The sequence below is a fragment of the Myxocyprinus asiaticus genome, chromosome 33 (genome assembly GCF_019703515.2).
Source record: "Myxocyprinus asiaticus isolate MX2 ecotype Aquarium Trade chromosome 33, UBuf_Myxa_2, whole genome shotgun sequence".
NCBI classification, from domain to species: Eukaryota; Metazoa; Chordata; class Actinopteri; order Cypriniformes; family Catostomidae; genus Myxocyprinus; species Myxocyprinus asiaticus.
Genome location: NC_059376.1, coordinates 22,008,557 through 22,034,843, shown reverse-complemented (window position 1 = coordinate 22,034,843; position 26,287 = coordinate 22,008,557). Strand labels below are relative to the sequence as shown.

The 26,287-nt window shown below is 36.8% G+C and overlaps 1 protein-coding gene and 1 pseudogene across 1 annotated transcript in view; one reads left to right on the top strand and one right to left on the bottom strand.

The window, feature by feature from the left end:
• LOC127424327 (dedicator of cytokinesis protein 8-like) overlaps positions 1–199 on the bottom strand; it is a 73,164-nt gene extending 72,965 nt beyond the window's left edge. Inside the window, exon 1 of the mRNA XM_051669396.1 lies at positions 44–199. Coding sequence (XP_051525356.1) covers positions 44–96 — 53 coding nt within the window. The 5' untranslated portion in view covers positions 97–199. The remainder of the gene's footprint in view (positions 1–43) is intronic.
• A 1,769-nt stretch (positions 200–1,968) lies between these two features.
• Positions 1,969–24,517, top strand: LOC127424340 (zinc-regulated GTPase metalloprotein activator 1-like; annotated as a pseudogene).
• Positions 24,518–26,287: the final 1,770 nt, after the last annotated feature.

Sequence of the window (26,287 nt, the reverse complement as noted above, 5' to 3'; positions counted from 1 at the left end):
ATGAGCTAGCTAGAGGGTCAAGCCAAACGGAAAAGCCGATTACCTGTTGATTTTGAGAGCGAATGCTCTTCGCTCTGATGCTGGCAGGGAAGCCATACGAGTTCAGTGTCCCTCCACACAAACCAGCGGAGAGGAGGACTTTGCTGGTATGGTCGCAGATGGCATCGCAAGTTTCATCTTCGCGGGTGGAAACTTCCGCATTTTAACTTCAACCCAAACAGAGGGAATATGAGAGAGAGAGAGAGAGAGAGAGAGAGAGAGAGAGAGAGAGAGAGAGTCTAAGCTACCAAACGATGTTATGAAGATTAAAGGGTGGACTTGCTTGATAAGCAGTTTCAATGGGTGATAGCGTTTTATAAGAATAACCCTATAATGTATGTTTCACAACTTTTAATGGCTGCATAGCTTTTAATCCACACTTTGTAAATAAATAATAAAAATATATATCAAATTAATACTTCTATAAATAAACACTTCCCTTTATGTTATTTTTTCTTCACGAAATTGATCATTTGACATTTGTTTCACCATGCATTTTTACTTGTCCCACTATGACATGATAATTGCATATGACAAGTTTGAATGACACTATTGCTTGCAGATGAGAAAAAGAGAGAGATTTTAATAAGTTGGATGACATAAACCAAGAATGGGTTGGTGCTCTGCTGCAAGCATGAAAATCATACTTGACTTAAAGCGATAGTTCACCCAAAAATTAAAATTCTCTTATCATTTACTCACCCTCATGCTATCCCAGATATGTATGACTTTCTTTCTAATGCAGAAGACAAATTAAGATTTTTAGAAGAATATCTCAGCTCTGTATTTCTATACAATGCAAGTAAATGGTGTCCAAGATTCTGAAACTCCAAAAAGCACATAAAGGCAGCATAAAATAAATCAGTGTGACTCCAGTGCTTTGATCCAAGTTTTATGAAGCGATCCAATTGTTTTGGGGTGAGAACAGACCAAAATGTAACTCCTTTTTGACTATAAATCTTGACACCAGCAGTCTCTTTGGCGATCACATTTTCAAGCTCTATTACACTTCCTAGTGCTTGACGTATGCGCAGAGTGCTAGATGGCGCTTGGAAGTGTAATCGAGTTTGAAATCATGATCGCCAAGGAGACTGCTGATGTCAAGATTTATAGTGAAAAAGGAGTTATATTTTGGTCTGTTCTCACCAGAACCGCCACTCCCTATACACATATTACGCACCCTGCATAGGGCACCAACTCCCTAGGGGGCACCATCTTACCCTTGGAGGGCACCTGAAACTCCACCGGCTGCCCTTACTCGCACATTATACATTATTCAAGGACTCGGTAGCAGTCGCGGAACACAGACTATATCGCTTCGCAACTTTCGCACCACACCTCGCTACTCATCCCCTGACGATCCCGCAACTCTGAGTAGATCATCAATTTGGCCAGCGGCGGCCCTGGTTCTCACCCAAAAACAATTGGATCTCTTCAGAAGGCATGGATTAAACCACTGGAGTCTTATGGATTACCTTTATGTTGCTTTTGTGTGCTTATTGGAGCTTTAAATTTTGGTCACCATTCACTTGCATTGTACTGAGAGATTTGTTTTCTAAACATCTTCGTTTGTGTTCTGCAAAAGAAATTAAGTCACACAAATCTGGGATGGCATGAGTGTGAGTAAATGATGAGAGAATTTCAGTTTTTTTTTTTTTGGTGAACTATTCTTTTAACTCAAATGGAACAAAATGTAGATTGTGCCTAATTTATTATTTAAAGAATAAAGTCCATAAAAAAATAATTCTAATTGTTAAAAATCTATAATACAAATAAAATAAATATATAGGCCTTTTATTGTTTTAGTTTTGTCCAGCTGTATTAATAATGCAGCGTTTTTCTAGCGACTTTGACTAGGAACTGTCATATCAGGTCAACGGGCAGGTCGGACCGTGATCACAGACACACCAGCATTATATAGCATTTCGCTCAATGAAACAGTGCTAGTTTATTGCATACTGGAAAACAGATCTCAATTTGAAAAGTCATATTTTAAAGGGCTTCTTAGGCTCGTTTTAGTTGTTAGTTGTTGTTTTTTTTTTTTGTTTTTTTTGGTCAACTTTAATTGACTTGCATGGCTTTTCTAGATGTTTTGTAGTGCAAAACCATACTGTTGACAGCCATAATGACAGCACGTGTGTTAGAGCTCTAGTCTGTCAAACACGGTGAAACTGATCGAATGCTCAGATTTCTATTCGACCTTCCTGCCCTGAGAGTAGACCTGTAATGTACAGTACAGTAATGTCTGGTGTTGGTGATCTTTTCATTGAACGCTGAGTCAAGAATTAATTTCCTAACGTGTCGTACAGTATGGTTCCCTCGGTTATGGAAAACTTGAAAAGTCATGGTAAAGGCTATAGTAAATAGGCTTTAAATTTTTTAGATATATTCTGCTCTTAAATATTTCATCAGCTAGAACTGTATTTTTTGAGGACCCTGTAAATGAAATTATTTTTATAAATCCTTTTCCAGAATTGGAAAAGTAATGGAAATTAATTGGTCAGATGGTGGGAACCCTTGTTGGGAAGACTGGGGCTAGTTGTCACACTGGAATGATGTCACAAAGGCTATATCTTACTATTTTATTGAGTCCAGTCCAGTTACACAAATGTATGTTTTGTCTAGCAGTAACTTAAATGTTAGTTTGAAATGCCTAGTTCAAAATCCTCTTAAATTAGAAAAAAGAAAAAAAAAAAAAACATGAATTCCATCTTCCAAACAAAATGTGTTCCAAACAATTCCATCATATTTGTATATAGCTGTAGGAATTAAGTGAATAACACCTTTGTCACCTGTGCATTTATTTCTAGTTGCTAAAAAGGTTTCCAGTATCAAATGGAAGTCTAAATCCAAAACCAATACTTTGTGATGAAGGGGTTGGCTTCAGAATCAAAGCAAATGCTAATATGTTAAACTAATACATTTTTTTTTTTTTTTTTTTAATACCTCATTTTTTGTTTGAATTGAAAAAAAAATATGGCAAGTAGATATAATAGATAATTTTATATATATATATATATATATATATATATATATATATATATATATTGTAGTCATTGACAAAATTGTTTCATTGTAATGGACATGACAGGTCTACCATTACTTTGGATATCAAAAAGGAAGTCAACTCATTCATTAGTTTTCAGAACTTTTCAAATCAATTTAATAAAAATGCATGTATCATGATCGACCGAAACTTTAAAGAATATCGCAATATAATTTTTTGCTCATATCGACCACCACTAGTGCTTAAACAGAAATTGACTTTCAAAAATAAACCTATCCTGAGAAATATTCAACTAGCCCCGGTATGCCCTATATATGTAACCTTGTCATACTAAACTTCAATCTTTGTACTTATATGACTCTCAATAGTTCAGAAGATCTCAGAAATGGAGGAGGATGAATGTCCAGAATTATTTTCCATCAAGAAAAAGCCCACTGGACCCACAGCTCAGATTCCTGTTACTATCAACACTGGATACTTTGGTCAAGTTTTTTATCAGTCATCTTTTCTATTTAACAATGCTATTTCTCAACAAAATGCATATAAAAAACTTCCCTAATAAGGCATTTATTTATTTTTTTGTTTGTTTGTTTATTTTGAAAGCCATAAAAATAAGTTTTATTTTTATGTGTTATTCTGTTGTATGCTGTAAAGTGTATCCTTTTACATTATTTTTAAATACAGGGAAGGATCCTGTTTTTTTTTTTTTCTTTTTTTCTACGCTGGCTTAAATTTATTTCTCTCTTTTCCTTACACAGGTGCGGGGAAGACAACACTTTTGAACTACATATTAACAGAGCAGCATAATAAACGAATAGCTGTCATACTTAATGAATTTGGTGAAGGTAATTTATAAAATTAGAAAATGAATAAACAATTAAAATACCATTAGTCTTGTACTTATGCCTTGATTTGTTGGATTTTTAACAGTCCCAACAGTCCTTTTGGATTGCTCTCACTATCATGACCAGTAGAGGGCAGCAAAGCATTAACTATTTCCTTTATCAGTGCAATGGAGTAGTAGGACTTAAAGGGATAGTTCACCCTCATGTCGTTCCAAACCCTTATTACTTTTTCTCTTCTACTGGAAATTAAAGGAGAATGTTAGTGGAGCGTCTGAGCTGCTCTCTGCCATACAAGGAAAGTGTATTCCAAGTCTGAAATTTCACTGAAATTTAAGTCATTATTTACTGAAAGTATTGAAAATCTTGCTTGACAGCTGTGGTCAGCATTCCCTTTCATAGTATGGACAGCTTGGATATTGTACTTTAAATTTCTCCTTTTGTGTTCTATAGCAGTAAGAAAGCCATTGGTTTAGAAATGCCTTGATGGTGAGTAAATGATGACAGAGTTTTCATTTTGGGTGAGCTATCCCTTTTACCTTTCTCATTTCCATATGACTTCATTTGCTGGGTAATGTTGGCTCTTGAATACTTTTAACTCTTTCTCATCTGTTCCATTATTATGCTGTTATATTGGAAAGCTTTTACAATTATGTCTCCATACACACGTTTTTCTTTTGCCAAATATTTCTGATCAAAAGTACTGAGAGTTTTTGGCAACCTAACCAAAGAAGTGATGTTTGACAGCTCTGCACATGTTCTGTGTTGTTCTGTAGGTAGTGTTCTAGAGAAGTCACTAGCAGTGAGTCAAGCAGGAGAGCTTTATGAGGAGTGGCTGGAGCTAAGGAATGGCTGCCTGTGCTGCTCTGTAAAGTACAGCCATTCAAACATCTTCTACAAATACTGGGACAAATATTAGTCTTGAGAAATATTGATTAATTTAAGAAGATAATACTCACCTTTAAAGGGATAGTTCACCCAAAAAATGAAAATTCTGTCAGCATTTTTTCCATTTAGTCATGGAAGTTCATTAGTCAAAAGGTGTGGGAACCTGGTAAATAGAAACCCAGTATTTTGCTTACCTTAAAGGAATATTCTGGGTGCAATACATCATGTTAACACACATATTGCTTATGTCTTGTGGCTATACTTTTGAAAAAGTGAGTATTTTAACATTCAGAAATTGGCCCCCATTGACTTCCATTGTAAGTGCCTCACTGTAACCAGCTTAACATGTATTGAACCTGGAATATTCCTTTAAATTCAAGTGTCTAAATAACTGCTATCCTTTTCTGCGCTCCAATTACCATCATTCACTTGCGGTTAGAAAAATTCAGTTCTGTCGATAACTGTATCATAGTAACTGTCATGCGATATAAATGAAAAAACATATTCTTACATAATTCAGATATGTGAAATAGTAAATATTAACATGTGACTTTTGCTTTTCCAGAGACAATGGGTTAAAAGCCATTGAAAATCTAATGGAGAAGAAAGGAAAGTTTTACTATAATCTTCTAGAGACAACAGGATTAGCAGATCCAGGTATTTTGTAGATTCTAATCTATGACAATACTCCAACAAACATCTGAATGATATTAGAGCTTCTAGTGGCATCCTCATCCATTTTAAGGGACCTGGCTTTCTTTACAAGAAACAATCAACATTGTGTCTTGGTTCAAATTACTGTATATTTTTTTTGTTTCTTTTATAATTTTATATAACTACAAAACAGAAACACTTTAAAGCACTTTAGCAACTGAGTAAAATAGAAATCAGTAAAAAGTCAGGAAAGGTCAACATCTCTATATATTGGTGACAGGCATCAAAGGCCAGTTCTGTGCAGGACTGAAGCTTCTTTACAATGCTCTTCACTGTCATTGGTCGAGACAGGCCTGTCACTCCTGTGGGCCTCAGGGGGATAAGCCCCTCCCCTTCTTCAAATGGTGGTTGTGGGCTGAATGGGTTATGTTTCTAATGTCTCTCTAGAACATTGCATTCATTACGCTTCTATCAAATATTTATAGTGCTTTCTTATTCTTCCCTGACAGTTTGACAAAACTCCATTATGTGAACAAGATGGCCTCAAATTGTAACATGAAACTGTGAAATAACTTCTACAAGAAAAGTTGAAATCATGGAAACAAACTAAATGTACCTTATAGTTGGATTTTTAAGCCACCCGTAAAATTTAGTTATACATTTTGAAGTGCATACCGGCACCCACAACCTTTTTAAATCCTGTTAGCTGGAATTATGCTGCAAAAAGCATTGAGTATTTCAAAAACATGGCAAAACCTAATTATATGCAATGCTGAAACATCTGTGTGATCTTGCAATACTGATTTAATTTGTTTCTATATAAACCAGGAGCTGTTGCCTCCATGTTCTGGGTTTATGCAGAATTAGGAAGTGATGTCTAATAACCCAAAATAATAAATGCTGCCCTAGAAGTCATTGATGGTTTGATTATTTGTGATTCAGTATGATTCAAAGTGCAATTTTGTAAAACTCATGCCTAATAGTTTTTTCGGTGTATTGTTTTGTATTGGATGTTCTAATATATATATAGTTATATATGAGTCCCGGCTCAACTGGTCCTTTCTGTGTGGAGTTTGCATGTTCTCCCTGTGTTTGTGTGGGTTTCCTTTGGTTTCCCCAACAACTCCAAAAACATGCAGGTTAAGTGAATTGGAGACTCCAAAATTGCCCCATATGTGTGAGTGAGAGTCCCACAGCCACTGGGGGTTGCATCAGGAAGGGCAGATCACCGATGGTCCACTGTGGCTGCTCCCTACGGGTGCTATAGAACGGGTGCGTCATTTACCAGGTGAAGAGATGGCAGCAGGATGCACTATGGGAAGAAGGCAGGCTGGTGGAGGCAGTGTGATGTTCTGGGCAATGTTCTGCTGGGAAACCTTGGGTCCTAGCTGTTTGGGAGTTACTTTGACACGTACCACCTTCCTAAAAATTGTTGCAGACCATGTACACCCCTTCATGGCAATGGTATTCCCTGTTGGTAGTGGCCTCTTTTAACAGAAGAATGTGCCCTGCCACACTGCAAAATTTGTTCAGGAATGGTTTGAGTAACATGACAAAGAGTTCAAGGTGTTGACTTGGCCTCCCAATTTCCCAGATCTCAATCTGATTGAGCATATATGGGATGTGCTGGACCAACAAGTCCGATCCATTGAGGCCCCACCTCGCAACTTACAGGACTTAAAGGATCTGCTACTAACCTTCAGAGGTCTTATGGAGTCCATGCCTCGACAGGTCAGAGCTGTTTTGGCGGCACGAGGGGGACCTACACGATATTAGGCAGGTGGGTTTAATGTTATGGCTGATCAGTGTATATATATATATATATATATATATATATATATATATATATATATATATATATATATATACAGGTGCATCTCAATAAATTAGAATGTCGTGGAAAAGTTCATTTATTTCAGTAATTCAACTCAAATTGTGAAACTCGTGTATTAAATAAATTCAATGCACACAGACTGAAGTAGTTTAAGTCTTTGGTTCTTTTAATTGTGATGATTTTGACTCACATTTAACAAAAACCCACCAATTCACTATCTCAAAAAATTAGAATACATCATAAGACCAATAAAAAAAAACATTTTTAGTGAATTGTTGGCCTTCTGGAAAGTATGTTCATTTACTGTGTATGTACTCAATACTTAGTAGGGGCTCCTTTTGCTTTAATTACTGCCTCAATTCGGCGTGGCATGGAGGTGATCAGTTTGTGGCACTGCTGAGGTGGTATGGAAGCCCAGGTTTCTTTGACAGTGGCCTTCAGCTCATCTGCATTTTTTGGTCTCTTGTTTCTCATTTTCCTCTTGACAATACCCCATAGATTCTCTATGGGGTTCAGGTCTGGTGAGTTTGCTGGCCAGTCAAGCACACCAACACCATGGTCATTTAACCTACTTTTGGTGCTTTTGGCAGTGTGGGCAGGTGCCAAATCCTGCTGGAAAATGAAATCAGCATCTTTAAAAAGCTGGTCAGCAGAAGGAAGCATGAAGTGCTCCAAAATGTCTTGGTAAACGGGTGCAGTGACTTTGGTTTTCAAAAAATACAATGGACCAACACCAGCAGATGACATTGCACCCCAAATCATCACAGACTGTGGAAACTTAACCCTGGACTTCAAGCAACTTGGGCTATGAGCTTCTCCACCCTTCCTCCAGACTCTAGGACCTTGGTTTCCAAATGAAATACAAAACTTGCTCTCATCTGAAAAGAGGACTTTGGAACACTGGGCAACAGTCCAGTTCTTCTTCTCCTTAGCCCAGGTAAGACGCCTCTGACGTTGTCTGTGGTTCAGGAGTGGCTTAACAAGAGGAATACAACAACTGTAGCCAAATTCCTTGACACGTCTGTGTGTGGTGGCTCTTGATGCCTTGACCCCAGCCTCAGTCCATTCCTTGTGAAGTTCACCCAAATTCTTGAATCGATTTTGTTTGACAATTCTCATAAGTCTGTGGTTCTCTCGGTTGGTTGTGCATCTTTTTCTTCCACACTTTTTCCTTCCACTCAACTTTCTGTTAACATGCTTGGATACAGCACTCTGTGAACAGCCAGCTTCTTTGGCAATGAATGTTTGTGGCTTACCCTCCTTGTGAAGGGTGTCAATGATTGTCTTCTGGACAACTGTCAGATCAGCAGTCTTCCCCATGATTGTGTAGCCTAGTGAACCAAACTGAGAGACCATTTTGAAGGCTCAGGAAACCTTTGCAGGTGTTTTGAGTTGATTAGCTGATTGGCATGTCACCATATTCTAATTTTTTGAGATAGTGAATTGGTGGGTTTTTGTTAAATGTGAGCCAAAATCATCACAATTAAAAGAACCAAAGACTTAAACTACTTCAGTCTGTGTGCATTGAATTTATTTAATACACGAGTTTCACAATTTGAGTTGAATTACTGAAATAAATGAACTTTTCCACGACATTCTAATTTATTGAGATGCACCTGTATATATACACACACACACTCACCGACCACTTTATTAGGTGCATCTGTAGACCTACAGTACTTACAGTATTCATGCAATTATCTAATCAGACAATTGTGTGGTAGCAGTCCATTGCATAAAATCATGCAGATATGGGTCAGGAGCTTCAGTTAATATTCACATCAACCATCAGAATGGGGAAAAAATGTGATCTCCATGATTTCAACCGTGGCATGATTTTTGGTGCCAGACGGGCTGGTTTGAGTATTTCTGTAACTGCTGATCTCCTGGGATTTTCACACACAGCAGTCTCTAGAGTTTACTCAGAAATACCAAAAAGCAAAAAACATCCAATGAGCGGAAGTTCTGCGGACGGAAATGCCTTGTTGATGAGAGAGGTCAATGGAGAATGGTTAGACTGGTTCGAGCTGACAGAAAGGCTATGGTAACCCAGATAACCCCTCTGTAAAATTGTAGTGAGCAGAATAGCATCTCAGAATACACAATATGTAAAATCTTGAGGCGGATGGGCTACAACAGTAGAAGACCATGTCGGGTTCCACTTCTGTCAGCCAAGAACAGAAAGCTGAGGCTGCAGTGAGCATAGGCTCACCAAAACTGGACAGTTAAAGACTGGAGAACATAGCTTGGTCTGATGAATCTCGATTCTGCTGAGGTACACAAATGGTAGGCCCACTGCAGCTTCAACTTTCTGTTCTTGGCTGACAGAAGTGGAACCCTATCTGGGATAACCTGGTCATTCAGTACATTCAGGTAGTCAGCTGACTTCATTTTATTGCCGCATAACATTGCTGAGCCTAGACCTGACCAATTGAGGCAACCTTTATGGAGTTGGAATAGTTTCTAATTCAGAGACAAATGGAAAGAGATTCACAGATAGAAAGTTGGTCCACAAATAAATTGAATGGGATCCACAAATAAATGTAAGTAATTTCGCAAAAATGAAATGAATTCACAAATAAAAAGAATGAGATTTACAAATATATGTTAGGAGTTTCACAAAAATAAAGTGAATTCACAAATAAATAAAATGAGATTTGCAAATAAAACAATTATTTACAAATATATTTTAAACTCCCAAACACAGCTCTGTCCAGCATTCATTTGTGAATCACGCGCATTTATTTGTGGATCGCTTGCTGTGCATTTATGGATGGCAGCTCACATTTGTGAATTCTGAAACATTTCTTGCGCTAGAGCTGCGGGCAATCCACTAATAGGTGGACTCCACCCATCGTCTACTCAAGCCAATCAGATAACGGCCACATTACTTGGACCAAACGTAACACATTCTATCTTCTATCAATCACTCTTTGTTTTACTATCAGGGCGGGACCAGAGTCACAGCGCTCTCATGAGCATGGAATCAAGCACTTACAGATAAGCTCCAAGGCCGCAAACTTTAAAAGAAATGGACGCCATCAGAGGAATACTATGACTTAATATTCGTATCATTTTCTCTCAGTTATAAACATGTAGTTGTTAAATGTCGACAGCTAAAAATTGCCCATTTGTAGAGTGTCCTAATCATTAGTTTTATAGCTAACCTTGCTGACTGTATGAGTCATTTAAAAGTTTCTTGATTGAAACTCCTACATAATGGAAAATGTATGTACAGTGCATCCGGAAAGTGTTCACAGCGCTTCACTTTTTCCACATTTTGTTATGTTACAGCCTTATTCCAAAATGATTAAATTCATTATTTTCCTCAAAATTCTACAAACAATACCCCATAATGACAATGTGAAAGAAGTTTGTTTTAAATCTTTGCAAATTTATTAAAAATAAAAAACGAAAAAATCACATGTACGTAAGTATTCACAGCCTTTGCCATGACACTCAAAATTGAGCTCAGGTGCATCCTGTTTCCACTGATCATCCTTGAGATGTTTCTACAACTTGATTGGAGTCCACCTGTGGTAAATTCAGTTGATTGGACATGATTTGGAAAGGCACACACTTGTTTATATAAGGTCCCACAGTTAACAGTGCATGTCAGAGCACAAACCAAGCCATGAAGTCCAAGGAATTGTCTGTAGACCTCCGAGACAGGATTGTATCAAGGCAAAGATCTGGGGAAGGGTATAGAAACATTTCTGCAGCATTGAAGGTCCCAATGAGCACAGTGGCCACCATCATCCATAAATGTAAGAAGTTTGGAACCACCAGGACTCTTCCTAGAGCTGGCCGCCTGGCCAAACTGAGCGACTGGGGGAGAAGGGCCTTAGTCAGGGAGGTGACCAAGAACCCGATGGTCACTCTGACAGAGCTCCAGCATTTCTCTGTGGAGAGAGGAGAAACTTCCAGAAGAACAACCATCTCTGCAGCACTCCACCAATCAGGCCTGTATGGTAGAGTGGCCAGACAGAAGCCACTCCTCAGTAAAAGGCACATGACAGCCCGCCTGGAGTTTGCCAAAAGGCACCTGAAGGACTCTCAGACCATGAGAAACAAAGATTGAACTCTTTGGCCTGAATGGCAAGCGTCATGTCTGGAGGAAACCAGGCACCGCTCATCACCTGGCCAATACCATCCCTATAGTGAAGCATGGTGGTGGCAGCATCATGCTGTGGGGATGTTTTTCAGAGGCAGGAACTGGGAGACTAGTCAGGATCGAGGGAAAGATGAATGCAGCAATGTACAGAGACATCCTTGATGAAAACCTGCTCCAGAGCACTCTGGACCTCAGACTGGGGTGAAGGTTCATCTTCCAACAGGACAACGACCCTAAGCACACAGCCAAGATAACAAAGGAGTGGCTCCGGGACAACTCTGTGAATGTCCTTGAGTGGCCCAGCCAGAGCCCAGACTTGAACCCGATTGAACATCTCTGGAGAAATCTGAAAATGGCTGTGCACCGACGCTCCCCATCCAACCTGATGGAGCTTGAGAGGTCCTGCAAAGAAGAATGGGAGAATCTGCCCAAAAATAGGTGTGCCAAGCTTGTAGCATCATACTCAAAAAGACTTGAGGCTGTAATTTTTGCCAAAGGTGCTTCAACAAAGTATTGAGCAAAGGCTGTGAATACTTATGTACATGTGATTTGTTTTCGTTTTTTATTTTTTATAAATTTGCAAAGATTTCAAACAAACTTCTTTCACGTTGTCATTATGGGGTATTGTTTGTAGAATTTTGAGGAAAATAATGAATTTAATCCATTTTGGAATAAGGCTGTAACGTAACAAAATGTGGAAAAAGTGAAGCGCTGTGAATACTTTCTGGATGCACTGTATATGTCGTCAAAACCTTTACTCTTAATGTTACATGGCAGATCCAAACAGACACACTACTAGACACTACAAAAGATCAGTAGTACAGATAGTGCCTTTATGAAACATGAATCTTATTAGATGATCTTAGGAGCACAAACCATAAATTAATACCCTATATTACACAGCGTACAAGATCTGCTATGCCAATAATTTTGTTTCATATTATGTTAATGTATTTAATAAAAGCAGTTGTAAGGCAATATTTATTAGAATCTTGCATTTTAGCACTTTTGTGTGAATGTTTCAGGAGGTACTATTATGGGGTCCCTTCACAAAACATTGGTTATTGCCATCTTTTCAGATGTTTCCCATGTGTACTGCACATCAACTTTGAGCACTTGACTCAACAGCTCCAATACAGGACACCTTTTAAAATGTGTAATAATGAATTCTTTATTTTTCTGTTATGTCATATTTCTTTTAAGTTACAATGTCTTGTCTTGAAATGATAGTGCAATACACAATTAAAACAAACCGTAACATTTTCTTTGGGTTGACTTACTTAAAAATAAAAATTCTGTCATTTACTCACCCTCATGTTTTTTTTGTTTTGTTTTTTTAAACCTGTACTATTTAGTTTCATCTGTGGAATATGAGAATACATTGTAAAATGTAGATGCTGCTAATGAGGCTGAAATGAAAGCGAGGCTGTCAGTCCCTATCATTATTCCTGACATCTCCTTTTGAGTTCCTCCCACAGAAGAAAATCAGTCATTTGGGTTTGGAACAACATGAATATGAGTATAAATGATGACTCATCTCATTTGAAAAAATATTTTTTGTCATTAAGTTGATAAATCCTTTACGGAGTTCTATCAAGGCATTTCGAGGTTAGTACTTTTTTTTTTTTTTTTTTAAAGCAAGTCTGTTGACTAAAAGGTATGATTTTTGGTTACAAATTGCAGGTTGTCATGCATGTAACTACAAAAGACATTAAATTTGAGTTCATTGTATTTATACATACAAATACTGGAATTGAACATTACAACTGGAGTGCTTGCATTCTGCTCAAGTTTTTTGTACGTGAACATCCTCATTGCCACATCATGGTTTTGTATCAGTTGTCTGGGACAGATACTCCTAGTCAGGGTAAGAGCATTTTGCACAAATGGTTGGAAAAAATAATAGTTGCATGTTAAAAACAAGTCCATTACTGTATAGAAAAGAACATGCTGCACAAACAAGATTGGGCCATGGAGCTTTGTGATGTCTTACCACCAGTAGTACAAAAGTCCCACAAATGTTTCCATCTTTTTGTGATGTGGAGCAGAGAGCACCAGTTCTCCAGTATCCTCACAACTCTTTTATTATTATTATTATTATTATTATTATTGTCCTCCTGTATCTCACAGCCCATATACTTCCTGAGTAAATAAGTGAAACAGGCATTGTTTTGCAGGGTTAACATAATTATTTCTTGTGAGTAACATTGGACTGGTCTGCCATAACAGTAAGTGCTAAAAATACAAATCCTTTGAAATATTACTTCAATGATTTTTATTTTGTATATATACATTAACATAATGTGAAACCAAATTACTGGCATAGCAGATCTTGTACACTGTGTCATATAGGGTATTAATTGATGGTTTGTGCTCCTCTAATAAGATTCATGTTTCATAAAGGCACTATTTGTACAACTGATCTTTTGTAGTGTCTAGTAGTGTGTCTGTTTGGTTCTGCCATGTTACATTAAGACTAAAGGTTTTGATGAAACATAAATTTTTCATTATGTAGCTAGAAGTTTTAGAAGTCAAGAATCTTGTTTAAAATTAAAATAGCAGACTCATACAGTCAGCCAGGTTAGCTATAAATCTAACGATCAGGACACTCTACAAATGGGCAATTTTCAGCTGTCGACATTTAACAAGACACTACACATGTTTATAACTGAGAGAAAATGATAAGAACCTTAAGTCACAGTATTCCTCTGATGGCGTCCGTTTCTTTAAAAGTTTGCGGCCTTGGAGCTTATCTGTCAGTGCTTGATTCCATGCTCATGAGAGCTCCATAAACCCCAGGTCATAACACTGCCTCCATAGGCAAATGGCCAGGCAGTGTATTTAGCTTTGCAAATTCACCTCTTAAATTTCAATGGTTAAAATTTGGTTGGAAATTCAACCTTGGACATCCTGGCATTGCAGGAATAGCCATAGAGTGCCAATGCACTATCTTCGTTTGCTGCTACTAGGCTTCACCACTAGGTGGTGCAATCGGGTGTTGATAAAGTCTAATGCTGAGTTTGGAATAACATACTACTCTTACTACTTCTGCCATATCTGTCTTTTGCAGAAATAGGAAGAGTAGTGTGGTAGTTTGCCATTCCGACTCGGTCTTAAGAGTAACAGGGAGAGGTCCTCATCAAAGAAACCTTTATCACAATCTGTGTGTTATCACATTCGGCTCCAATTAGTTGCTCTGATTACTTTTTGTTTGTTCTTTCGTGGAACACAAAAGGAGATTTTAGGCAGTATGTTAGTCTTAGTCACCATTCACTTTTATTGTACTTAAAATATATATATAATGATGTAAAGTGAATAGCTACTGAATCTGTCATCCTGCGTAGCATCTCGTTTTGGGATCCACAAAAGAAGAAAATAATAATACAGTGTTATACAATAATACAACATGAGGGTGAGTAAATGATGACAGAATTTTATGTTTGGGGTGAACTATCCCTTTTAATTAAAAATAATAATTGCAACATATCTGATGTTCTCTCCCTTTACTTTAAATGGTCCTTGTCAAATGAAGGCATTAAGTTTACATCTAAAATTACTATTCTGCTGAAAATAATTATTTATTTACTCTTTGATTCCAAGTTACCTATACCACTGAAATGTCTCCCCCATCCCGTTCCCCCTGACACCTCAGCCTGGGAACAGGACAGTGGTTCTGACACCTGGATAATAGGTTGCAATTTAGCCAGTGTCAGTCTTGGCAAGTCAGCCCTTTTATGGCAGACTTGGCACCTCTCTGCACTGTGGCCCTCCGGGGCTCCGTGAACGCCTGTTGAGGTGAAGACAGGGGAGAGCTTGATAGAAACTGAAGAAATAATGGATATCAAGGCAAATCACTCTGATGGGCCTGTCACCCTTTGTCCCTCTCTTTCATTGTCACCTGATATATTCATCCCTACAAGAGATATTTCGGGGTGGGGGGCTCAGGCGAGGTGTGTCCTTTCTGGGTTTGACTTGTGAAGACATGTCCATTGGGTGCCCGCGGGGTCCTTGATCTCTGCCAGTCAGGCTGACAAGCGCCAGAGTTTGAAATTTGTGTAGACAGATGATGAGGCTTGTCCCTGCTCCCAGAGCTCGATGTTATTACATATTGAACACAGACAATGAGACAGACAATGTGACATCTCCCCAGTCAGCTACTGGCAACAAATAAAAGAAAATAAATTGGATTATCTTTTCAATAAGCAAACTGTTTAGAAGTTATCATATCCTATAAATTGGATTTCTTTTAGTGAGTTTACATCTTGTAATCATTGAGTTGTCAGTTTGCTGATATGCAGTCATGTTAAAGACTGATATTGTCAAGAAGAAAGCTTGACAGAACAGAGAAATGCCTTTTTGTGGAAATAAACAGAACCTTATGTGATGTAAAGTGTTCATTCTATTAGATATTATAAAATTGGTCACACTCTAAATTAAGGTTAAGGTTAAGGTTATACAAACCTGTGACCACACATCAGTTCAAATATATTGGCTAATTATGCACCAAATCATTATGTTGCTTAAAAGCATACAGGTAGGCTAATGAACTATATTACTTACAGAAGAATGGTTTGTTCTGATTATTATTTTAAATAAATTTAACAATTTATTAGTGTCTTTTATCATATTGCTGTTGCTGCCCTTTCATAAAAACAGTAACCCATTGGAGGCTGTGCATCGCATTTTACCATGGTTAAGGGGACTTTAGAGGTTTTTTTAGGCACTGTGAAAATACATAATTTACCCATGGTAAAATTACTGTAACATACAGCTGCTCATGGTTTATTGTTTTATTTGACAATGTAACAAAGGGTTTGTGGTAGCACTTTATTTTACAGTACTGTTCTACGTTTACGTACTATATAATTACAACAGCTACAGCAATTACTAGATACTAAACCTAACCCTAACCTTAACCCATATTAAGTACATGTAGTTACCTAATATTACTCAGTACTTTCTTGGGTAAGTACACTGTAAGTATACTGAAAGTACACGTACTGTAAAATAAAGTGCAAGCGGATTTATTTGACATGTTTTATCTGTTCATAGCGCTTATCTTTTTACACATTTTTTATTATTTGTAATTATATATATATATATATATATATATATATATATATACACACACACACACACACACACACACACTGGCGGCCAAAAGTTTGGAATAATGTAAAAATGTTGCTCTTATGGAAAGAAATTGGTACTTTTATTCACTAAAGTGGCATTCAACTGATCACAAGGTATAGTCAGGACATTAATAACGTGAATAATTACTATTACAATTTGAAAAATTCTTAAACTACTTCAAAGATTTCTCATCAATAAATCCTCCAGGTGCAGTAATGACAGCTTTGCAGATCCTTGGCATTCTAGCTGTCAGTTTGTCCAGATTCTCAGGTGACATTTCACCCCACACTTCCTGTAGCACTTGCCATAGATGTGGCTGTCTTGTCGGACACTTCTCACGCACCTTACAGTCTAGCTGATCCCACAAAAGCTCAATGGGGTTAAGACCCATAACACTCTTTTCCAATTATCTGTTGTCCAATGTCTGTGTTTCTTTGCCCACTCTAACCTTTCTTTTTTATTTCTGTTTCAAAAGTGGCTTTTTCTTTGCAATTCTTCCCATAAAGAGTCTTGTCTTTACTGTTGTACATGAAACTGGTGTTGAGCGGGTAGAATTCAATGAAGCTGTCAGCTGAGGGCATGTGAGGCGTCTATTTCTCAAACTAGAGACTCTGATGTACTTATCCTCTTGTTTAGTTGTACATCTGGCCTTCCACATCTCTTTCTGTCCTTGTTAGAGACAGTTGTCCTTTGCCTTTGAAGACTGTAGTGTACACCTTTGTGTGAAATATTCAGTTTTTTGGCAATTTCAAGCATTGTATAGCCTTCATTCCTCAAAACAATGATTGACTGATGAGTTTCTAGAGAAAGCTGTTTCTTTTTTGCAATTTTTGACCTAATATTGACCTTAAGACATGCCAGTCTATTGCATACTGTGGCAACTCAAAAACAAACACAAAAAAGCTTCATATAACGAACCAAATAGCTTTCAACTGTGTTTGATATAATGGCAAGTGATTTTCTAGTACCAAATAGCAATTTAGCATGATTCCTCAAGGATAAGGTGTTGGAGTGATGGCTGCTGGAAATGGGGCCTGTCTAGATTTGATCAAAAAGGACTTTTTTCAAATAGTGATGGTGCTGTTTTTTACATCAGTAATGTCCTGACTATACTTTGTGATCAGTTGAATGCCACTTTGGTGAATTAAAGTTCCAATTTCCTTCCGAAACAGCAAAATCTGTACATTATTCCAAACTTTTGGCCGCCAGTGTATATGAGTGTCATGTAATTATTAATACATCTAACAGAGGAGAAGCCAGAGGGTCTTATCAATGAGGCTGCAAGGTAAAAACTTAATTGATTCATTAATGCATATTTATGCTTTTACAGGAATTTAAATGTAACCAACAAGTGAATAAAAAAATTATTGTCAATTGTTCATCAAGCAGCCCTACAAGAATCATGTAGTCACTTTGTTTTGCCCACAAGCATACAGATATAATGAAAATGCATCTATTTTGCATTATTCTAATTTTATACACATTCATTACAAAGTATATTATTTGCATATATTGTCAGCATGTCTTTATTTTAGAATATATTCATGTTTGTTCATAAACATAAATGGGTTGTTGATATGGAACATTTCCATGAGCATCAACATCAAGAATTTAGGTTAAAATAAAAGGGAAGGTATATTTTGGGTGCCAAGTCACCATTTCTTTCAAGTTTTGCAAATTTATCACAAACATACATACAGATATAATGAAAATGCTTTTATTTTTCTTTGTTTTTTCTTATTATTTAATACGTTTATTACAAAGTATATTATAAGCATAAGAATTTGTGAGAAAAGTTGAACTGAAAAAACTAACATGAATTTCAGAATTTCTTAGTGCTTTGCATGTCTCCCTTTTGCCTATATAACAACATGCTCTCAAGCTGGTATGAACTCCAGATGATCCATGCAAAACCATGCACAACCTGATGATCATGTTATCCCAGCATGATTAAAGAATGTTCCAAAGAGCACCTTGTTGCTTTAATGGAAACAAGAAAATCTACAAAATTGTACAATAGTTAACATGGTTAATGTCACAAATGTGCTTACTTGACCTAGAAATAGTGCAGAATCTTGAATATTCCTTAGCATTTTATGGTATAACGTTTCTTTGTTTTACATTTCTTCAAAATCCTAAAACTTTCTATTTATGGCCTGTTTTAAAATAGATTTTCAATCCCACATTTTCAATGTGTTCTCATGTTTTGGCCCCTGCTTTATGTATTTTTGTGAGCGCCTCGTGTGTGGTCTCTCGAAATACTGTTTGTGACTGTTATATCTATTAACCATTACAGCTGCCTTCTTTTGGCTCTAATGTTTGTGCAAAAACATATTGGATTCCAGCCCAGCTCCCAGCTCCTTGCACCTCACCTGTTGCGGCCGGAGTGTTTTTGTTGGGGTTTGGAGGCATGTTGGAATGCTCACAAGTGTCAGAGGCTGTAAAAACGGCCTCTGCTCTCTGTTTATGTTTTCCTACCATGCAAAATGGTGGCGCCTTTTGAGTGTGCCACGAACCATTCCACCCACACACAACTTGACAACAGGCAGGGGGATGGACAGAATACAACAAAGAGTGTTTACACACTCACATACTCACACACATGCATTTAGATACAAAGGGAAAGTGAGACATTGAACACCAAGCAATAAAGACATTGACAAAAGAGAGAGAGAATAGGATGAGTTGTTCTCATACTGTATTGTTCTATTGATGTATTGTGCGGCTGTTATCACACATACTTGCATACAGCAAGTTAAATGCAACAGCGGGTGCATGAAGAAGTGATTTGTTTTTTATGACGAATAATCCATATGCAACGCTCTGAGGTGTCGCAGGCTATTGTCTTAGAAACACGCAGACACATTTAGTAGAGGTGGGCAGTGTTTATCTGGTGATTGCGAATGGTGCTGAATGCTGGTCTCTTTGCTTTCTTTTTTTTAGACAGATATCTCTTTCTGATCTGACCATCATCAATAAGACTGATCTGGTGAATGAGACTGAACTAGGGCAGCTCAGAGATGTGGTGAGGTGAGAATCCTGCCTATTATAGGTCAATAAATGGGCTCGTAAAAATGTCGGAGATGCAAAAATCCAAGTGAGATTGGCCAATGCCATGTAAAAACAACAAATACAAAACTCACACATCTTCATTCTGATCCATGATGAAAACCGACTCTGCATTTCGTATCTGAATTACAACAAATTTCAGACCTGCTTTTAAATAAAGTCCTTCTGCCATTGAGGTTAACCCTGCATGCACCAAATGTCTTGAGACAAAAATTAGCAATTAGATCTTGAATGTCACTTGCAATCTGATTTCATCAGTCCGTTTCATAAGTGTATTGAGGAAAAAATGAAAAGGTAACTGTGTTTTTGAGCATTTGAGTATTTGTGATCCTACAATGACTTAACTCTCATGTTCTGTTTGAGGTCTGAAAGACCAAGAGGACAATATATAAAAACACAGGAGTATCAGATTTATATTTCATGACTTTTCCTAATATTATTAGAACTGATTATAAACAAAATGTCAACATGATAATGTGCATTAAACATCCTTCATAAAAAAATACTTCTGCTTGGTGTCTCATGAGACCCCAGATATAAAACATGAATAAATGCAGTCAATTTTCATATGCTAAGATTCTCGATTGGTGTACACACTGTAGAGCTAAACTCCTGATTTATTGTAATCTTCTACAGTGTCTTTTTTCTGGGGTCAAATTGACCCCGAACAGAAACAACGTTGCTGTATTGTACCGTCACAATTCTGAAAAGTGTGTGCCTACTTGATACAGCTGAAGATTAAAGCTTTAGTACTGTCTGCTCATTTCAAAAGTACTGTTATTGTTTTTACACATTGTGCTTTCTGGGACCCCAGACATAAAGACAATAAAGTCAGTCTCTACAGAACATCACTGTTAAGACATTATTTATCATGTCAATGAAGAACATCGAAGACAGACTGAGTATCTTAATGATTTAAATATAGTTACATTTGAATGCTGAATCATTAGCTATGCTTCTGTTTTTAAGTATACTGTCCTCCCCTGTAGGGTTGCTCTGTCTCAAGTATTAGATTTGCATTCTTTTGACACTAAAGATAGCGTAAGGTAAGTGGGTTTTTTAAGAGTACTTTCAAGAATTACATTACTTGTTTCTAAAACATAGTATGGAGGGACTAAAGTGAAGTTTGTAGTGATGTTTATCAGGGCTTTTAAATTCTGTTCAAGAGTATTTTGTCCAGAAGATTCTGTGTATCCGATCAGAATCAAACACTCCATTATCTCATGCTAATTTTGATGACTTACACAAAAACAAAAACTGCAACACCCTTTTTAAGAGTAATTACAGTGAGACACAGTAAATGCGAATGACTCGGCCCAGCTGTGGAGGATTATAGCGGTGTCTGCAGTTCAGAGGGGAAAACTCTTTACATGCACTTCCGCACAGACTGCCTTTCAGCCCTGACTGTGGCCCATTTGCCCCCCTGAGCACAGGCTGCTTGTCTGGGATGACCCCCCTCTGGTCTGCTGTGTGGTACTCGCAGCCCAGAAAATAATCCACAGAGCTATGTTTGCCATCCCTGAGGGGTCAGAGCCCTCTCTCCCGCTCCCTCATACTCTTTCTTCTTCTGTCTTGCTGTATTAAGCTCAGTCTTACTGGTAATAAACCCAAAAGCTCCTCTGCATCACATCAGCATAGGATTAGGGAGTCAGTGTGGTCAAACACTTTGAAAGGTTTTCGCTAAGACTACATCTGTCTGATACATTTGGGTATGTAAGAGAGTGTTGTTTATTGAGGGAATTTGACATCAATCAATACTTTTCACATTTACATTTAAATGTTCCTGAAATCTGGTTTGCTTTGTGTTGTGCAGGTTAGCTGAAAAGCTGCAGCTTGTGAGAACAAGCAAACCACATCTAGACATGCGAAGACATATTGTCTTATGAGATTTAGAGTTTGTGTATTGCCTTTTGAATACTCATGGAATGTAGGTAAATCCCAAGGCGTCTTTAAAAGTTTTATCTTGTAATAATTTCATAACTGAAAAATTGTCCTGTGTAACAGTGTGTTTCTCTTTGGCAACTGACCTTAAAGGAATATTTTGCCCAAAAATGAAAATTCACAATTTATTCACCCTCATGTCGTTCCAAAACCTATGACTTTCTTTCTCATGCTGAAACCTAAAAGATTAATGAATATCTTGATCTGTCTTTTCAATACAATATCATTAATATATTCAATACAATAATAGGATAATGCCTCACTTTACAGGTTATAAAAGGACCCAAATGTATCATAAAAGTATGCCATGAGGCGCATATATCATATTCCGAGTCTTCTGAAAACATGTGAGACGTTTTTGTGAGAAATAACACAAACGTTTTTTATTTTTTCAATGACAAGCTTGCCATTCGTTGCACGTTCATTAAAGGGATAGTTCACCCAACAATACAAATTTTCTCATCATTTACTCACCCTCATGCCATCCCAGATGTGTATGACTTTCTTCTGCAGAACACAAATTTCAGCTCTGTAGGTCCATACAAAGTGAATGAGTGCCAAAATTTGGACACTCCAAAAAGCAAATAAAGGCATCATAAAACTAATTATAAAACTCCAGTGTTTTAATCCAAATTTTCAGAAGTGATATGATAGGTGTGGGTGAGAAAAGTTCAAGTCCTTTTTTGCTTGAAATTCTTTTCCCTGCCCAGTAGTGGTTGATATGCATGAAGAAAGTGAATCAACAAAAACACAAGAAGAATGTAAAAGTGATCTGTTTCTCACCTGCAACTACCATATCACAAATGAAGACATTTATTTAACCACTTATGGATTACATTTATGCTGATTTATGTTATTTTTGGAGCTTCAAAGTTTTGGTCACCATTCACTTGCATTGTATGGACCAAAAGAGCTGAGAAATTCTTCTAAAAATCTTCATTTGAGTTCAGTAGATGAAAGAAATTCATACACTGGGATGGCATAAGGGTGAGTAAATTATGAGAGAATTTTCATTTTTGGGTGAACTATCCTTTTAACACTTAAAGAGAAGCTCATTCACAGCGACTCGCATGTTCACAGTGGAACTCGTGTTGTTTAGTGCTAAAAACATCTAATTTTGTGTTCTGCATAAGAAAGAAAGTCATACAGGTTAAGAACAACATGAGGGGGAGTAAATGATGACAGACTTTTTTTTTCTTTTTTTTTTTGCATGACATGCTCTCATCCTAGAGAACCATGAATGGTAAAAGAAAATATGACCCATTAAATCAGCAATGTCACCAGTTGATGTCCAATGTAAAATCTGGGTCCTGAAGCAAAACCAGTTGAGAAACACTATGTTAACATGTTATACAGAGCAAGGGTTTTTATTCACAGTTTGAATAATCTTTCCGCACTGTTGTCTTTCTCTGACCTGAGCACTTTGAAACATTTACAAACGTGATGTAGTCTCAAAGTGGGAGCCAACAAGGGTTTGTCCAAGCCAGGATTTTCATGCAATGTTAAATTTGGTCAGTTTCTTCATATATTAGAACCAAAGTCTCCATAGGAATTTTTATCAGTAGATGGGTCACTTTCCCGCATGCACCCAGTCTGTCCCACCCCTCCCCCTGCAGAGCCCGGCCTCACTGCTCTTTTCATGTAAATTAGTGCCCTGTTTTCTGTTGTTATTCCAAAAGAAAAAAGGAAGTGTGTAAGTTTAACACAGGCAAACAATGGTTTAAATATCTGTGAAGGGCCCATGTAACACCTACAGTACAAAAAATTAGAGCTAAATTAGGACCAAGGGAAAATTTACACTCATCCTGACACTTTTGAAGATAGATACATGTTTAGAAATACTTTTGTACAAGCAGAAACTATTACATCATTATTACATTATCAACTCTTGCTACTGATTCTAGACATAAAATCTACTTGATAACACATTTGAGCCACATTTATAATGTCCCTTGATCTGATAAGTTACTAATTGTTTTTTTTTTTTTTTTTTTTTTTTTTTTACATATTTGTTTTATTTTAGAGTATGCTGACTTTAACATTTGAAGTACCTGGCAGTGTTTCAGAAGAGCAACTAAATATATTCATGCAGGTACAGATTTGTGCCCAGAACGGTATGCATGCAAAGTAACCTGCAAATGAATTACTTATGAATGAAATGTAGTGAAATGGAATACCACGTTTTTTTTTTGTTTTTTTTTCTTGTTTTTGTTTTTTCTGTAGAACCTTCTATGGGAGAAGACATTTAAGAACAAAGCAGGATTGCCAATGGCAGTTATTCGGTTAAAGGTGAGGATAAACATTGGTCATCTGTGTTCTCTCTCTATATTAGTGTGCAATAGCATTATATTAGAAGGCTCAGAAATGCTATAATGCTAGACAATCATTACCTCTGTGGCATAGACAAACATATATCTTTTTCACAGAGAAGAAGTCTAACATTCAAAAGACCTTTTGTATTCAACTATTTTTACCTAAGTACAGCATTAAGTGTCATTGCAGATGTAAGACTGTCATGTTGTGTGTTGTGGCAGGGCATCCTCTCTGTCTAGCAGAAACAGTAGAAGGTGATGTTGCAGGGAGTCCATGAGATTTATGAGCTGGATGAGACGCCAGAGTTTTGGGAAGATCATGAGACAAGACTCAACCGACTCATCTTCATAGGTGAGAACATGACTACATTTGAATCAGTTGTTGAATCACAAATGCATAGTCATGAGAGGTCTTTAGAAATAGAATAGAATAGACTTTATTTGTCCTGTTAAGGGAAATTTGTTTTGGAATCTGTACACAGCAAATAAATTTCTCTTAACAGGACAATTCAGATTAATTTAAATGAAGAAATACATTTTTGAAATGTGTTAATACTGTAAATGTGTGCAATATATGTCTTGTACAATATTTACCCTCTTCTCACTTTAGGTCGAAACCTTGACGGTGAGATTCTGAAGAAAGAGTTCAGTTCTGCTTTGTCAATTAGAGACAACGTGGAGTAGATGAGACCTGAATGAAATTTTGTACAGTCTCCTAAGCCAAGTATACAAATCATGCAACACCCTGTAACCTCTCAAAATGTATAAAATGATTGAAATCTACAACTATTTCTGTTTTCAGTTTACAGAGATAAGAGACTGAAATGAGTTTAGTGCATTTAAAATGCACCAGGGTTGAAATTCCTGCCACAGCTAAATTGGTACCATGCTGCAGGTGATTTTGAATGTAATAGTGTTAAAAAACTGACACATCCTTCTTCTAAATGTGAAGAACATATAGGGTACAACTGGGCTAAAGGTTCCGCAGGGTAAAAGTCTCCATTTATTTTTATTTTCTCCCAAAACAACAAAATGTTCCTGTTCCATGAGATCTTTGCACGTGGTGTCTAAGTGTTGATTTTTTTTTTTTTTTTAGACAAAATGCTTATTTATCATTTTCAGTTTGTTTAAGTCATTAAATCAAACATTTTTCAATAACTGTCCAATAAGTGAATGGATAGTCTTTGGGGTTAAAAGTCCCCCGTCACAGGGGCTAAAGGCCCCTATTAAACACATTGATTTTTTAAAGTGGGGCGAATAGATTTGTTATGAAAAATGCTCAAAGTGGGCTCACGTTGACTCATGCAATCATAATAGAGATTAGTTTGTTTATAGAATACTCAAGATGTAATAAATGCCAAATGTGTTTGAAATGAACAGGACATGGTTGACTTTTTCAGAAGTAGTTATTTTGAGTAAGCATCATCTTAATTTGTCACTCAAAAAATAATCTTGGTGTCTCAAAATTATTTGCATAAGTTGACAAATTTTGCACTATAACTATTGACCCAGCACTGTATCTACATGATATTACTTTAAACCCCCTAGGGGCATTTTACCCCAAGTGAGGGAGCCTTTTACCTTAAGTGTGGGGTAAAAGTCTCCCTCACCACCTTTTAAAAAAAACTGAATTTCAATCTAAACAACCTTCCGTTATTATTTCTTTTCTCACAAATTATGTTGCTCCATCAATATTCAATAAAAAGAAATACATTTTTCTACCTTGATACATTTTGTGACCAGAAAAACTACATTTCTTTAAGGGGTGCCTTTAGCCCTGTTGTACCCTATCTGAAATCTTTAAACCATCTGTTTGTCTCAGTTTCAATCAGTAAAACTGAAATTTGCCAACATTTCTAAAGCACAAATGGTATTTTTCCACATTTCCATTGTTAGGCCAAATTAGCTGTGATTTTTCTCCAAATATTTCTCTATACAGTTTCATATTTTATGAATAACATGATCTTTATTTTAAGATTATTTAATTATTTATAGAATTTGTTTGGGCTTACAATTATCAGTCGTTTATCTCATCAGTAGGACTAAACGGACTGATTTCCCACTGTAAAGTGTAAATTACCAGTAACCAGTCAAATAAATTTAGTCTCAAGTTATTATTCTGCGTACTTTTCTAATATGTTAACTTTGGTCTTCTGTGCAATGTGAGAACCATCCTACAGTATCACTGCAAGTACCCTCTTAACACCTTTCGGTGACAAGGTGAAAATGCATCAATTTAACATACACTGTGAAATTTTGAGAAAAAAAAAAAAAAAAAAACTTTTTGAGGATTAAGTGGGACCAGGTTTGATTAGCAAAGTTTTCATTTTTTGTTGAATATGGATTAATATATACATTAATATAACCCTTGCTAAGAGCAAATGTAAACTTATGTTAGGTTAACTTGCTGTAGTTAAGCACAAAATTAGATCTTTACTTAATTTCATTAATGCA